The 16,205-nt window shown below is 42.3% G+C and overlaps 1 protein-coding gene across 1 annotated transcript in view; it reads left to right on the plus strand.

Moving 5' to 3' along the window:
- LOC310759026 (uncharacterized protein) overlaps nucleotides 1–16,205 on the plus strand; it is a 79,119-nt gene that overhangs the window by 58,289 nt on the left and 4,625 nt on the right. The window contains exons 15-16 of the mRNA XM_083605785.1: nucleotides 8,974–9,147; nucleotides 9,775–9,943. Coding sequence (XP_083461911.1) covers nucleotides 8,974–9,147; nucleotides 9,775–9,943 — 343 coding nt within the window. The remainder of the gene's footprint in view (nucleotides 1–8,973; nucleotides 9,148–9,774; nucleotides 9,944–16,205) is intronic.

Consider the following 16,205-nt stretch of genomic DNA (forward strand, 5'->3'; position numbering starts at 1 on the left):
GGTTATTGGGATGAACTGTCAACACTTTAAGGCTAAAGAATTCTGACTTAACTCTGAAAGAAAGTTACAGTGTCTCCAGTACTGTTATCAAAAGTAACTTATTTAGGACATTGAAAGTGTGACTTTTAAGAGATATTGGAGACTTATAAGGATTATTTGTTTGGAAAGTTACAAAGTGAAATTGGAAGTGTATCCCCCTAGAGGAGACTATGTTGCAATAACAACTAAGCCAACAAGTAACTAAGCTGTGGAAAATTCCTCTTCAAAATAAATTTCTTCAGGCGTGTGACTGACCTTGGGTTGTGCTTGAGAGTGTTATGGCAGATGGAAAAGGGAAGATAGAGCTGACACAGGAAAAGACCACTAGGTCTGGTAGACAATACAAGACAGATACCACACACCAGAGAAGGCCTTCAACATCTGGAGCAGTAGGCACAGCAGGAGCTGCTGCTTTGCAAGTAAGGCCAAAAGCTATGTCATCTGAAGAGTTACTAGCTCAAGCACTTGGCAAGATTGATGCATCTTTGGAAAAATTAGCTAACCAGGTTGCAGAGACAAATAAACAAGTAGCTGAGGCCTCAGCAAAAATGGATTTGAACACTACAAGTATTAATGAACTGGGAAAGAAGGTAAATTCTAATACACAGTCCATCGAAAAATTATTGGAGGAATCGGCCTCGACTCGAAAGATAGCAGAGGAAGCCAAGGAAATTGCAACCGTTGTTCAAGAAAAGATACCACCGGTATATAAGAAATTAGAAGAACATGACCTGACATTGTCTAGACCGGTTGGTTAAAGGTATACAGGTCGGAGCTAAACAGTATAAACTGAGAGCATTTGCAGATGACCTAGTTTTGACCTTACAGGAGCCTGAATCTAGTACTAAAAGAGTTTTAGAACTAATTCAAGAATTTGGCCAAGTGGCAGGATTTAAACTGAATAAGTCGAAAACTAAGGTTTTAGAGAAAAATCTAACACCGATTGAAAGAGAGAAGTATCAGAATGAAACAGGTTTAACTGTTGTGAATAAAGTGAAATACCTGGGGATTAATATGACAGCTAAAAATGGGAATTTGTTTAAAGATAACTATGAAAAATGTTGGATGGAAGTGAAAAAAGACTTAGAAATTTGGTCAAATTTGAAGCTTTCCTTGTTGGGTCGAATCGCAGTTATAAAGATGAATGTATTGCCTAGAATGTTGTTTTTGTTTCAAATATTACAAATTGTGGACAAGATGGACTGTTTCAAGAAGTGGCAGAAAGACATTTCTAAATTTGTCTGGCAGGGCAAGAAGCCAAGAATAAAATTTAAGATATTAACTGATGCAAAAGAAAGGGGTGGATTTGCCCTGCCAGACCTTAAACTTTATTATGAAGCAGCAGCGCTTTGCTGGCTGAAAGATTGGCTACTTCTTGAGAACACAGACATTTTGGATTTAGAAGGTTTTAACAATGTTTTTGGGTGGTGTGATGGGATGTTGAGCTGCTTGTGCGTAAAGTTACTAATCCCTCAGTGTTTGGCTAAGTCCACAAACCACTGTCTGTAACGGAGCCCCTAAACATGGCTCCGTCAGTCGCTGGCAGAATCCGACAGTGGGCGTTTACGGAATTTCTTCCAGCATAAAAGCTCCTTAACGGAAACACGTCGCCTGGACTCTCTACGTGACAATTTCCGGCGAGGAGTGGGTGTCCCTATAGGAGGTCCTGAAACCTCCTCGCTGTTCTCGCTGGAATTGTCTCTGAGTCCTCCTTCCGACTCACTATCCCTTGGAGCTGCCTCTCTCCCCCTGCTGGTTCCCTCATTAGCTGACAAGTCTCTGCCAGCCTCTGTGAGTCTCTTCCTCTCCCGTTCTCCCGATGGCAGTTCCCTGACATCCACCTCCCCTCCAGGGCCCCCTTCACCCCCTCCTTTCCCCTCCTCTGCGGGAGGCGAGGGAGCAAAACCCCTGAAAGAACTTCCCTCATCTTCCGAAGTCTCGAACATTTTCCTCCACCGGTTGCTGTTTCGGGTTTCTAAGTACTCATCCTCATCGGAATCTACTCCTTCTTCCAACTCAGACCCCGTGAATCCTTCCCATTCCTCCTCCTCGTCGGTGGTGCCAAAGTACTCCCTCCGGAACCTCGCTACTGACTGAGGTTTCCTGGGGAACCTTTGATGGAACGCTTCAATCAAGACCTCGTCATTGACTTCCTCTGCCGTCACCCAGGTGTTTTCTGACTCCGGTTCCCCTTCCCACGCCACCAAATACTCCATCTGATGACCCTTCCACCAGGAGTCGAGGATTTCCGCCACATGGTTGCTGCTTTCCCTCTCTTCTAAGACTGGTCCCTGTGGGAAAACCCCTTCATTCCCCCCCCTATACGGTGACAGCAATGACCTGTGGAATACTGGGTGCAGTTTCATGTGGTTCGGTAACCGGAGTCTGAAAGCCACTGGGTTAACCTGTTGAACGACCTCAAATGGTCCCAATCTTTTGGGTCTCAATTTCTTACAACCCCCCTTGAACGGCAATCCTTGGGTTGACAGCCACACCTGATCCCCCACCCTTATGGTTTCACCTTCCCTTCTGTTCTTGTCTGCCTGCTTCTTATATTGTTCCTTGGCCCTTTCTAAGTTGAGTTGGAGTTGACGATGGATCGCTTCCATTTCTTCTACAAACTGTTCGGCGGCTGGGACGCTCCATCTCTCCCCTCCTCCCCCTGGAAATGCCCTGGGGTGGCACCCATAATTAGCCAAAAAGGGGCTCATCCCGGTGGACACATTCTCCGCATTATTGTAGGCAAATTCCGCCAGTGCCAACTTTTCCACCCAATCGTTCTCTCTGTCATTGACATAACACCTCAGGTATTGTTGGAGGATACCGTTTGCTCTTTCCGCCTGCCCGTTGGTTTCTGGGTGCCGGGCAGTCGAAAAATTGACCTCCACGTGCAGTAAGCTCATGAGCTTCCTCCAGAACCTGGACGTGAATTGTTTGCCCCGGTCTGAGATCAACCTCAAGGGGGCGCCATGCAGTCTAAAAATATGTTCTACAAACAATTTAGCTGTCTCTTCCGCCGTGACTGCATGTGAGCACGCTACAAAGTGGCCCATCTTAGTTAACAGGTCTACTACGACCAGTATGGCGGTTTTCCCCTTGGATTTCGGCAGATCAGTCATAAAATCTATCGATACCGCCTCCCATGGCCTTTCTGGTGTGGGCAACGGTTCTAATAACCCCGCCGGCGCCCGCCTTTCTCCCTTGGCTCGCTGACATTGGTCACACCCTCTTACATACTCCCTTACATCTTCCCTCACCCTGGGCCACCAAAATTCCCTAGTAACCAACCACATGGTTTTGTGTTGCCCAAAATGCCCTGCTGTGGGGTTGTCGTGCAGCTGTTTGAGTACTCTCCCTCTCAATTCCCCTTCGGGTATATATAGTGCCCCTTTGTAATACAATGCCCCGTTTCTTTCTTCAAAACCTCCGGTGTTTTCTCCCTCCCTCCTTAGACCTCGGAGCTTATTCTGGGCGTATTCATCATTCTGCGTCTCCTCTACCAGTTCCCTTTGCCCCACCAACGCCGCCCCACACACCCAGCGGTACTCTGGGATGATATGTCTCTCTTCGGGTGCTCCCTCCCCCTCCAAATACTCTGGTTTGCGTGAGAGAGCGTCCGCCCTGACGTTTTCTGGCCCTGGCACATAGCAAATTTCAAAATAAAATTTGGAGAACTCCTGTGCCCATCTCACTTGCCGTTGGTTGAGCACTCGTGCCGTTCTCCAGTACTCTAAATTCTTGTGGTCCGTGCATACTTGCACCTTGTGTTGTGCACCAATTAGTAAGTGTCTCCATTTCCGGAACGCTTCGTGAATGGCGAGTAGTTCTCAGTCATATACCGTGTAGTTCCTCTCGGATTTGTTTAACTTCCGCGAGAAGAAGGCACACGGTCTCCACTCCGACTTATCCTTCCCCGGCTGAAGAAGGACCGCCCCCACCGCCCGGTCTGATGCGTCAGTTTCCACTCTCATGGGTTTTTGTAAATCCACATGCAGGAGCTGTTCTTCCGAAGCGAAGGCCTTTTTCAATTCTTCGAATGCTTGCTCCGCTTCCGCCGTCCAAACAAACTTCTTCTTGCTGCTGAGACAGTCCGTGATGGGAGCCGTTAAGTGGGCAAAGTTCTTGATGAACTTCCGATAAAAGTTCCAAAACCCTAAGAATCTTTGCACATCCTTTTTCGTTTTCGGTGTCTTCCATTCCAGTACCGCTTGGACCTTGCCTGGATCCATGGCTAATCCCTTGTCTGACAAGCGGTACCCCAGGAATTCCACCTCCTTGGTGTGAAACTGACACTTCTCTAATTTCACCCACAGTTGGTTTGCTTGCAGTCGGCTCAACACTTCCCTGACGTCCTTTACATGCTGCTCCTCATTCTCTGAATAGACTAATACGTCATCTAGGAAGGCCACACAATTCTTGTAGAGCAGAGGTCCCAGGACGTGGTTCATGAACGATTGAAAACATGCTGAGCCTGCTTGTAATCCAAAAGGCATAACGAGATATTCGAAAGCCCCCAAATGGGTGAACATGGTAGTCTTCCATTCATCCCCCTTCCTTATCCGTATCAGGTTGTATGCTCCCCTCAGGTCCAGTTTAGTAAAAATCTTTCCCTTCCTCACCCTGGTCAAAATGTCATCAATCCTGGGCATAGGGAAAGCCACTGGTTCCGACACAGCATTTAGGGCCCGGTAGTCCACGACCAATCTCGGTTTATCCGTGTGTTTTTTGTCCACAAAAAACACTGGGCTGCCCCCCACCGCTCTGGACTCTCTGATGAAACCTCTCTTCAGGTTTTTGTCAATAAACTCCCTCAACTCCTGCATTTCCCTGTCTGACATGGCATACAGCTTGCCCACAGGGAGCTGGGCTCCAGGGACTAGATTGATCTGGCAGTCTATGCGGGTCTATGCGGTGGTAGTTTGTCTGCTTCCCTTTCGCTGAAGACCTGGCTCAGGTCAGCGTATTGTTTGGGAACTTTCCCTTTGTCCGTTACTTCTGTTCCTGCTAGAAAGGCTCTTGCCCCTTCTGGAGCCTTGCCCTCTTTGCAATGTTCTAGGCAATGTGCTGATCCAAAGGAGACCACTCTCTGATGCCAACCCACTAGCGGATCATGCAACGCTAGCCAGCTCATCCCCAAAATAATGGGAGCCCCTCCCAAGGTGGCCACATTGAACGCTATTCTTTCGGTGTGCCTGGCTACCCTCATTACCATTGGGACGGTCTGTAAGCTGACTTCTCCTCCCAACAGCTCTCTCCCATCGATCGTGGTCACCTGCAAGGGGTTGCTTAAAGGGATAGTCTGTATCTGGTGTTCTGCTGCAAACTCCTTGCTCATAAAATTACAGGAGCTGCCTGAGTCCAATAGCGCCCTTATTTTTAAGGGATGTCCGTTTGGCAGCTCTAGCAACACCTCTATCACTAGGGCTGGTCTCGGAGGTTCAGGCGTGGGCACTTTTACTGCTCCTTCGCCTGACTGCTGTGCCCTGAAGGTGGCAGTCAGGCGCTGGCTTTTACTTGGTCCTGCCCTTCCTCCTCCTTCCCCCCAACAGCTCCTGCCATCCCTTGCCATTCCTTTCTTTGTGGACAGACCCTGGCAAAATGACCTGGCTGCTGGCAGAGATAACATTTCTTGGGGCTCTTCCCCTCCTTCTTCCGCCCTTCACTGGGATTTGAAACTGCCCGCGCGCGCGCTGTTCCAACTTCCATCGGCTCTGCGGGCGGGAAAGTTGGCTCCGGAATCTCTGGAATGCGGAAATCCCTCCAACGCTCCCCTTTTCCTTCCCGCTTCTCCAAGACTCTAGCCTCCTGGCGTGCTCCAATGGTCAGCGCTGATTTGGTCAGCTGGTCCATAGACTCCGCCCTGGGCGCCCGGGAAAGTTCATCTTTCACAGCCGAAGAAAGTCCCTCTTCAAAAAGCATTTGAATGGGTTCCGCTGACAGATCCCACCCCAATTTGTGTATCAGCATAGTAAACTCAGTCCAGTACTCACGGACAGATCGGCTCCCCTGTTTACAAGCCATCAACTGTCTGCGCACCACTCCCTGTTCAATCTCGCTGGAAAACATCAGGTCCATGGCACGAAAAAACTTCCGTGCGTCTTTCAAGACTTCATCATGCCTTGCCATCAGGGGTCTAACCCAGTCTCTCGCCTGTCCTTCGAGATGGCTAACCACAAACCCCACTCGCGATTCCTCATCGGGAAAGTCATCAAACTGCAGATTAAGAGCATACTGCATCTCTGTCCTAAAGGCTTGATAGTTCCTGGGATCCCCCCCAAACTTCTGCACCAATCCTGGCATCTTTCTTCCTTGTGGGGGGGCCTTTGCCCTTTCTGCATCCTGAGCCCTCCTCTCATCGAGCCTCGCCGTTTGCAGCGCTAGCTGGACCTCCAACACCCGGTACCTTTCTTCCAGGCTCGGACTGGCTCCAGCTCCTCCTGCAGCTCCGGTTCCGGCTGGGTTGCTCATGATGCTTTCTCTGCACAAGCTGCTTTCAGGGACTGTCGGATTGCTGTGATGGGATGTTGAGCTGCTTGTGCGTAAAGTTACTAATCCCTCAGTGTTTGGCTAAGTCCACAAACCACTGTCTGTAACGGAGCCCCTAAACATGGCTCCGTCAGTCGCTGGCAGAATCCGACAGTGGGCGTTTACGGAATTTCTTCCAGCATAAAAGCTCCTTAACGGAAACACGTCGCCTGGACTCTCTACGTGACAATTTCCGGCGAGGAGTGGGTGTCCCTATAGGAGGTCCTGAAACCTCCTCGCTGTTCTCGCTGGAATTGTCTCTGAGTCCTCCTTCCGACTCACTATCCCTTGGAGCTGCCTCTCTCCCCCTGCTGGTTCCCTCATTAGCTGACAAGTCTCTGCCAGCCTCTGTGAGTCTCTTCCTCTCCCGTTCTCCCGATGGCAGTTCCCTGACAGGTGGCATGCATATTTGTGGTATGACAAGGTTAAAGCACATAAAGCATTTAAAAACCATATTGTCAGGAGAGCATTGTTTAATGTTTGGGCAAGATACAAAGACTTATTGGAAAATAAAACTCCAAGGTGGTTGTCACCAATGGAAGCGAAAGCTCAGAAAAAGCTCAATATGGAGGCCAAATGGCCGAAATATTGGGAGATTTTGGAACAAGAAGGAGATAGATGGAAACTTCAGAGTTTTGAGAAATTAAAAAATAAAGTGCGAGACTGGTTACATTATTTTCAGATAATGGAGGCTTATAATTTGGACAAGAAAATTGGCTTCCAGGTGGAAAAATCCAAACTAGAAACAGAACTGTTAGAACCCAAAACTAAGATTTTGTCAAAAATGTATAACTTGCTGTTGAAATGGAACACTCAGGATGAGTCAGTTAAATCTGCTATGATTAAATTGTCACAAGATGTTGGACATAACATTATGTTTGCTGACTGGGAACAGTTGTGGACCACAGGTATGAAATTTACGGCATGTAATGCCTTAAGAGAAAATATTATGAAAATGATATACAGGTGGTACATGACCCCAGTCAAGCTTGCAAAAATATATCATTTGCCCGATAATAAATGTTGGAAATGTAAAGAAAATGAAGGTACATTTTTTCACCTTTGGTGGACGTGCCCTAGGATTAAGGCTTTCTGGGAAATGATTTATAATGAATTGAAAAAGGTATTTAAATATACCTTTGTGAAGAAACCAGAGGCCTTTCTCTTGGGCATGGTCGGCCAATTGGTGTTAAAAAAGGATAGAACTTTCTTTATGTATGCTACAACAGCAGCAAGAATACTCATCGCAAAGTATTGGAAGACGCAAGATCTACCCACTCTGGAAGAATGGCAGACGAAGTTGATTGACTTTATGGGATTGGCAGAAATGACTGGCAGAATCCGTGACCAGGGAGAAGAGTCGGCAGAAGAAGAATGGAAGAAATTCAAGGACTACTTACAAAAATATTGCAATATTAATGAATGTTGAGTGACGTTGGATTGAAATTAAGTGGTTTCTAGCTGTAATGGTACACAAGAATATGAAAAAATGGTCCTTTTTTTCTTTGTATATAAGTAAGAATTTAAGCTATAATAATTTAAGAAGATGGATAGAAAATAAGGGGTTTAATTGTAATGCTAGGAGATAAGGATTTGCTGGATAAACAATTTGAACTGGAATACAAGAAGGGGAGGCATGAGGAGGTCAGGGAAATATGTTATTGAAAAATAAGTTATGAACTTTATGTGTTTTTATTATTTTTTCTTTTTAATTTTTCTTTGTTTGTATAAAATGGAAAATTCTAATAAATATCTTATACAAAAAAAGAGAAGAAGCAGGCACAGGGAGAGGACAGTTAACAGCAGAAAGCAGAGAGGAGGGGGAAAGCAGCTGTAATCTGAGCTCTGGCCAAAGGGACAGACAGAGGTGTGAGAACTCCAATAGTGGGCAAGACATTGGAATGCAGGAAATACTCTCTGCCAAATCTTGTAGGATTTCAAAAGTGGCAGAGCCGCGCGAAAGATACTGGAAGAGAAGGTGGGAGCTTCTGTACTGGGGAAGGGGGAGGAGCTCAGTCTGGGCAACTCCATCTGGGGAGGAGCTCTGTCTGAAATAATTAACAGCCCGTGTCGACTTGAATTTCTGGGAGAGACCAAACCGTAACAACACGCTTTCCGGCCTCACTCCCATCAGGACTCCAAGAACAAGTGATTGTTTGTTCCATAAGGGGCCTCCAAGGGCAGATCTCCCTCTCTGAAAGCGAACCTCCAGAGGAGAACTGCCATAGCCTATTATTCTCGGGTTGCACATAAATTACGCTGCCCTGAGGTAGCCCTAACCCCATTCCAAATGCCATTCAAGAGTTTTGTTTGTATTTGGACAACCATGCTTTGAGAGACGCAGTTGAGAGAACTGTACTGAGTTTTTCTAATGTCTCTTTTTCTTTTTTCACATTTTTATCCTTTCAGCTGTATAACATGTTTCCTGCTCTTGGTTTTCTTTTGGGGGCTCGTAAGACTGTCATCCAAAACAGAGATGAGCTGTTTGCCTTCATAAATGCCACCTTCATCAAACACCTCAGAGATCTGGATGAAAATGACCAGAGGAGCTTTATTGACACATTTCTTATCCGACAACAAGAGGTAATGGAGTCTTTTAAGTTGGCCCAGAATAAACGTTGACATTTTCAATTCGTGTTTGCAAGTGAATGCATAAGGAGTAGTCAGGAAGTCTCACTTCAGAAGGGACCAACCTGGCATACTTCCTCCCCTTTCCCAATAGCCAGCCATTGTTAATGTGTTACAGAAGTTGCCTCTGCAGGGGCAAAGGTTGCATGGTCAACAGCATTTCTGAAAAAAATTCCCTGATCAGGAAAACTGGATCAAGGAGCTGGATTGGCAAGCTTCCCTGATCTCCACTCTCAGCTGTGACTATGGAGGAGCAAGACATTTTGGGGTATTGATGCTGAGCCCCTCCATCTTAGGCTTGGGTTATATATATATATATATATGTATTTACACGCACATATATATGCGTGGTGTGCTCTGGTCCATGGGGTCACGAAGAGTCGGACACGACTAAACAACAACAACATATTTGTGTGTAAATAAACCCTATACCACCATGATGGCATAGTCTGGAAAACCTGGAATCTCTCACTGCTCAGTGATTGGGGTGATATGAAATGATACTTTGGATCATCAGGTCCAGTCAGTTATTCATTCTTATCTTTGCACATGAAATTTTCTCACTCCATTTGTTTTAACCAGTTCATACTCTTTGCATCCCAGGAGGAGAAGAAAAACAAGACGAATGCTTATTTCCACAACAGAAACTTAATAGTTATTGTGGCCAACTTATTTGCCGCTGGCATGGAGACCATTTCTACCACACTGCGCTGGGGACTGTTACTAATGATGAAATATCCTGAAATTCAGAGTGAGTGTTTTTCATTGGGTTGGCTCCCATCATTCTGAGAAAGCTTAATTCCAGTTATATGTAACTATTAAAGAGCGAAAATATTTATAATATTCAATCATAAGTTTAACATTTTAATCTGATCTCGCTTCACCCTCTTTCTGTGGTTCTTTGCATTTCGTTTCATCTTCCTGCGTACGCCAAATTATCTCAACATATTCTTTTAGATATATATTCCCGTATATATCCATTAATCCTGCCAATGTCTTAGTATGTTTACAGTTTGCTTGTAAATATTCAATAAACCATTTCCATTCCTTTCTTTTTTTAAAAAAAATGGTTATCTTGATATATTATTCTCATGGTAAGTTTCACCATTTCTGTGTAGTCCATTAACCTCTGTATCCATTCTTGTCGGGACCTCTTCTTCCTTCCATTTTTGGACAAATTACATTCTTGCAGCTGTGGTTGCATACATAAATAAATTTATATACTGTTTAGGTAGTTCCAATCCCAAAATTCCCAAAAGAAAAGCTTCTGGTTTTTAAAACATCTTAAACATCTTTTTCAGTTCATTATATATCATTTTCCAGTAAACTTTAACCTTATTACTAGACCACCACATATCAAAAAGGTACTTTCTTTCTCTTTACATTTCCAGCACATATTCAAGTTGGATTTATACATTTGAGCCAATCTATTAGGTGTTAGATACCATTAGATACCATTTATATAACATTTTCATATAGTTTTCTCTTAAACAATAACATTCTGTATATTGTATATCGATAAAGTTTCCCATGCATCCATTTCTATTATTACCAATGTCTATGGCCAAGTGTATTCTTGAAGATTTCACTTGTTCATCCTTTGTCTCCCATTCCAATAACATCTTATACATTTTAGATATCGCTTTAACATTACAGTTTAACAGGTCTCTTTCTAGGTGTGATGTTTGTTTCCCAACCCCCCGCTTCGTATCCTTTTTAAATACTTCATTCAAATGATGATATTGTAATCACGTTGTTAACATCTCTGATAAATCCTTATTTTAATTTAAATTCTCCACCTTCTCCACTTAAATTTTCATGTTGCCCAATTTTCCATCATATTTTTCTTTTTCACTGCTATGGCTTCCAAAAGTGAAAGCCATAGTGGTGTTTTGGTCTCCAAAAGGTTTTTTTAATTATCCATACTCTATACAATTTTTTTCCTGATTATATGGTTTGTAAAACCTTTATGCACGTTCACATTTTCATACTTCAAGTAAGCATGCCAACAAAAAAATATTATCATGACCTTCCAAATCTAAAATATGTGGATTCTTCAATAACAACTATTCCTTCAACCAGCACAGACAAGGTGCTTCATGATAAAATCATAATATTACTTCTTTTAATACAGTTTTCAACCTATTAGCTAATTTGTCTGCAAACAGTTTATAATCTTTATTCAACAACAAAATAGGTTGATAGCTTTTAACCAGCTTTGGAACTCTATCTTGCTTATGAATCAAAGTTATGTACAGTATGCACTCTTCCAGGATTTGGGTAACTTTCCTGTATTCTAAGAGTTACTCATAATTCTTTTAAAGGCTGTATTAAGTAATCTTGTAATTTTTATATTATATTGCTGAAAGTCCATCATGTCTGGGTGCCTTCCCAAATTTACCCTGTAATTTTGCTTGTTGTAATTCCATCTATGTGACATGTCCATTATGAAATGACATTTTATCTTTTGGTATCTTAGGTAGTTTGCTGTATTCTAAATATTTACCCATTTCTTCCAAATTGCCTCATTCGCCTCAATAAAGTTCTGTATAAAAACTCACAAATTGATTTCTTTAATTTTTTACATGTTTATAAATTTTATTAGTATTTTCCACACAACAACAACAACATGAAAAATATCGAAAAATAACAATACACAAAACCAACATACAAAAAATCAGTGGGTAACTGATTCCCTTTCCAATACTTAGCCACCAGGATTCTTGCTGCAGACGTTGCGTATAAGAAAAAAATAGTTTTCATAGAATCATAGAATCATAGAGTTGGAAGAGACCACAAGGGCCATTGAGTCCAACCCCCTGCCAAGCAGGAAACACCACCAGAGCACTCCTGACATATGGTTGTCAAGCCTCTGCTTAAAGACCTCCAAAGAAGGAGACTCTACCACACTCCTTGGCAGCAAATTCCACTGTCGAACAGCTCTTACTGTCAGGAAGTTCTTCCTAATGTTTGGGTGGAATCTTCTTTCTTGTAGTTTGGATCCATTGCTCCGTGTCCGCTTCTCTGGAGCAGCAGAAAACAACCTTTCTCCCTCCTCTATGTGACATCCTTTTATATATTTGAACATGGCTATCATATCACCCCTTAACCTCCTCTTCTCCAGGCTAAACATGCCCAGCTCCCTTAGCCGTTCCTCATAAGGCATCGTTTCCAGGCCTTTGACCATTTTGGTTGCCCTCCTCTGGACAGGTTCCAGTTTGTCAGTGTCCTTCTTGAACTGTGGTGCCCAGAACTGGACACAGTACTCCAGGTGAGGTCTGACCAGAGCAGAATACAGTGGCACTATTACTTCCCTTGATCTAGATGCTATACTCCTATTGATGCAGCCCAGAATTGCATTGGCTTTTTTAGCTGCCGCATCACACTGTTGGCTCATGTCAAGTTTGTGGTCAACCAAGACTCCTAGATCCTTTTCACATGTACTGCTCTCAAGCCAGGTGTCACCCATCTTGTATTTGTGCCTCTCATTTTTGTTGCCCAAGTGCAATACTTGTCTTTTGGAATATCATCATTTAAAATCCTTAAAAGGAATGCCTCTGGCCTTTTACTATATGATATTCTTAGTATTTTCTTTATTTCTTCGTGGATCATGCTCCAAAATTTCCCAATTTGGGGGCAAGTCCACCACATACGGTAGAAGGTTCCTTTTAGTTTCTTACATCTCCAGCACTTATTATTATATGTTTTATTCATTTTTGCCAGCCTTTAAAACATTTTATCCCAATAATTATTGGGATCGTCTGGAAAAGGAAGAGCATTTTTGGGAGAATTGACATTTTTATCAAGTATATTCTACCCCATAAAGACAAGTTCAATATATTCCATTTATTTAAATATCCTTTTATTTCCTTCCACTTAGTTATCCTTGTACAAACTGGTATTTTTATTTGTGATCCAGATCCCCAAATACTTAACTTTTGTGGTGATTTTAAGGCCTGTTACCCTTTCCAATTCTTCCTGTTCCTTTACCCTCATATTTTTCGTTAATAATTTTGATTTTTCTTTATCTAACTTGAAGCCTGATACTCCTCCATACTCAAACAATTTCTTTAGGGCTTCTTGTATACTTTCTTCTGGATTTTCTGTAATAATAAAATGCTTTAACTTTAAATTGTCTATTGCTTAGACCAATCCCCTTGATTTTTAGGTCCTTTCCTATCGCTATTAGGAGTGTTTCCAGCATCACAATGAACAAAAGTGGGGATAGAGGACATCCTTGTCTGGTGCCTCTTTCAATTTGGAATTCTTCAGTTATTTCATTGTTAATTATTAACTTAGCTTTCTGGTTTTCATAAATCGCTTTAACACCATTCAAAAGTTTGTTCCCAAGTTTCAAACTTTCCACGGTGTGGACCAGAAAATTCCAGGCCACACTGCCAAAGGCTTTCTCTGCGTCTACCAGTAACATTGCCACCTTTTTACTAGGTTTCATATCAATATATTCTAGAAGATCAATCACTACTCTTGTATTATTTTTTATCTGTCTCCCATTCTGATCCTTGCCTATTATTCTGTTCAAGTATTTTTTCAATCTATTTGCTAACACACCTGCAAAGATTTTGTAATCAATATTCAGTAGTGAAATTGGCCTGTAGTTCTTTATAATGTTTGGGTCCATTCCTTGTTTTGGTAGTACAGCGGTTCCTCTGGTTACGTACTTAATTTGTTCCGAAGGTCCGTTCTTAACCTGAAACTGTTCTTAACCGGAAGTACCACTTTAGCTAATGGGCCTCCTGCTGCTGCTGCGCCGCTGCTGCACGATTTCTGTTCTCATTCTGAAGCAAAGTTCTTAACCTAAGGTATTATTTCTGGGTTAGCGGAGTCTGTAACCTGAAGCGTATGTAACCTGAAGCGTATGTAACCCGAGGTATCGCTGTATGGTTATCAACGCTTCATGCCAAGAGTCAGATGTGTGTGGTACGGAAGCTGTACTACCCAGGACAGGATGAGGTTGTGCAGAGTTGTTAAGGCAGCAGAGAGCATTGTTGGCTGCCCACTCTCCACCTTAGAGCAGATTTATGCCACAAGGTGCCATAGGAAGGCACTGGACATAGTAAAAGATCCATCGCATCCTGGTCACTGTCTCTTCGAGCTCCTGCCGTCGGGACGGAGATACAGGATGATGAAGACAAGAACGAGCCGTCTTAAGAACAGCTTCTTCTCCAGAGCGATCTCGGCCCTGAATGGGAAGCCTGGACTTTGAAAGTCATCTAATCTTCCTTGCTGTACTATACTGTATTGTTTAATTAGTGTTTTTATGGAGCAGCCAAGTAATTTCGTTGTCCCCGAGAGGGGGCAATGACAATAAAGATATTATTATTATATATTATTATTATTATTATTATTATTATTATTATTATTATTATTAAGTTGTGGGTGAACATATCAGACGGCACAGCGGTTCTTCAAACAGCTCTTGTTTATTCACAGGCCAGAACAGAACTGAACTGAAGGGTTCAGCCAGCCTGCTTATATAGAGCTCCACTAGAACGCAACAGGAACCATTTTCTGTAACTAGCCAATCACTAAACGTCACTTTCGATCCCTTATTTGCATATGTGGACCTGAACTATCTACAGTATCCCCTTGCTGGCCCAGGGTGAGAACTTCAGTACATAACATCAGGGATTTTCCCTTCTTCCATTATCTCATCTTTTTAAGTCTAGAGATTACTACTTCTTCTACTTTCTTGTAATAAATAGTCAGTATTCTGTCTGGGCCTGGTGATTTCCCAGTTTCCATTTTCCTTATCACTTCTCTTATTTCTTCCGAGCTTATGCACGAGTTTAAATTGCTAAATTCCTTACCATCTATTTCAGGGATTTTGTTTTCTCTTACATACTCTTTAATTTTATTCTTATCCTTACCTTCCAATTCATATAATTTTTTATAAAAGTTCCTAAACATCGTTTTTATTTGGTCCGGAGCTGTAATTTCTTTTCCTTGTTCAATAATCTTATTATAACCCTATCCGCTTGTTTCTCCTTTGTTAACCAAGACAACATTCTACCAGGTTTATTTGCCGATTCAAAATACCTTTGTTTTGTCCATTTGATCTTATTGTCCACCTCTTTGTTTATTAAATTAATTAGTTGGGATTGTAGAATTTTAATATTTTGGATTATACTTTCTTGTTTTGGATTTTTCAACAATTCTTTTTCATTCTCCCTTATCTGTTTATTGATTTCCATAGTATCATTTGCTTTAGCCTTCCTTATTCTTGCCATTTGTTGTATTGTATTGTTGTATTCCAATTCCTCTCATATAGGCTTTACTGGTATCCCAAATGATTTTCCTGTCAGTCCCATGTCTCTCATTAATTTCAAAAAATTCCTTCAACAATTCCCTCATTTTATTCACCTTTTGCTCATCTCTCCATACCTCATCATTCATCCTCCACCTCCCTCTCGTATGTTTTTTTAAATTTTATGTGTATAGTAACTGGATTATGGTCTGAGAGAGATTTGTTCAGAATCTCTGCTTTTACCAAGCTCAGTGTCAATTTCTTATTTCTTTCGGATTTTCCACAATTCTATCTCCTACATTTATTCTATTAATGCAGGTTTTTTCTTTATTTGCCAAGCTAATAGTTTCCCTGGCTTGTCAGCCTATTGAAATTGTTTCTGTTTTAAATACTTAATTTTCCACTCTATTTCTTGATCTATTATCATTGAATATTGCACTTGCAACATCTTGATTTCCTGTTTCACTATCTCTTTGCAAGGGGAATTTATTAATTCTTTTCCTTTTCCTTTTATTTCTAGTAAAAAATTCTTGTTTTTTCCTGCTCTCTTTTATTTCTTGTCTATGCCCTTTGGAGTGTAAAAAACGCCCCCACACTACCACTTTACTTGCATCCCATACCACCTTTAAATCTGTCTCTTGGTTTAAAATACAGTGGTACCTCAGTTTCCAAATATCTTCGTTGAGGAACATTATAGTTTTAGAATGGCTTCCACTGAGTGTATATGTTATTTTTCTCAGTTTTCTCT

The sequence above is a fragment of the Podarcis filfolensis genome, assembly GCF_964270895.1.
Source record: "Podarcis filfolensis genome assembly, chromosome: 3".
In the NCBI taxonomy this organism is placed as follows: Eukaryota; Metazoa; Chordata; class Lepidosauria; order Squamata; family Lacertidae; genus Podarcis; species Podarcis filfolensis.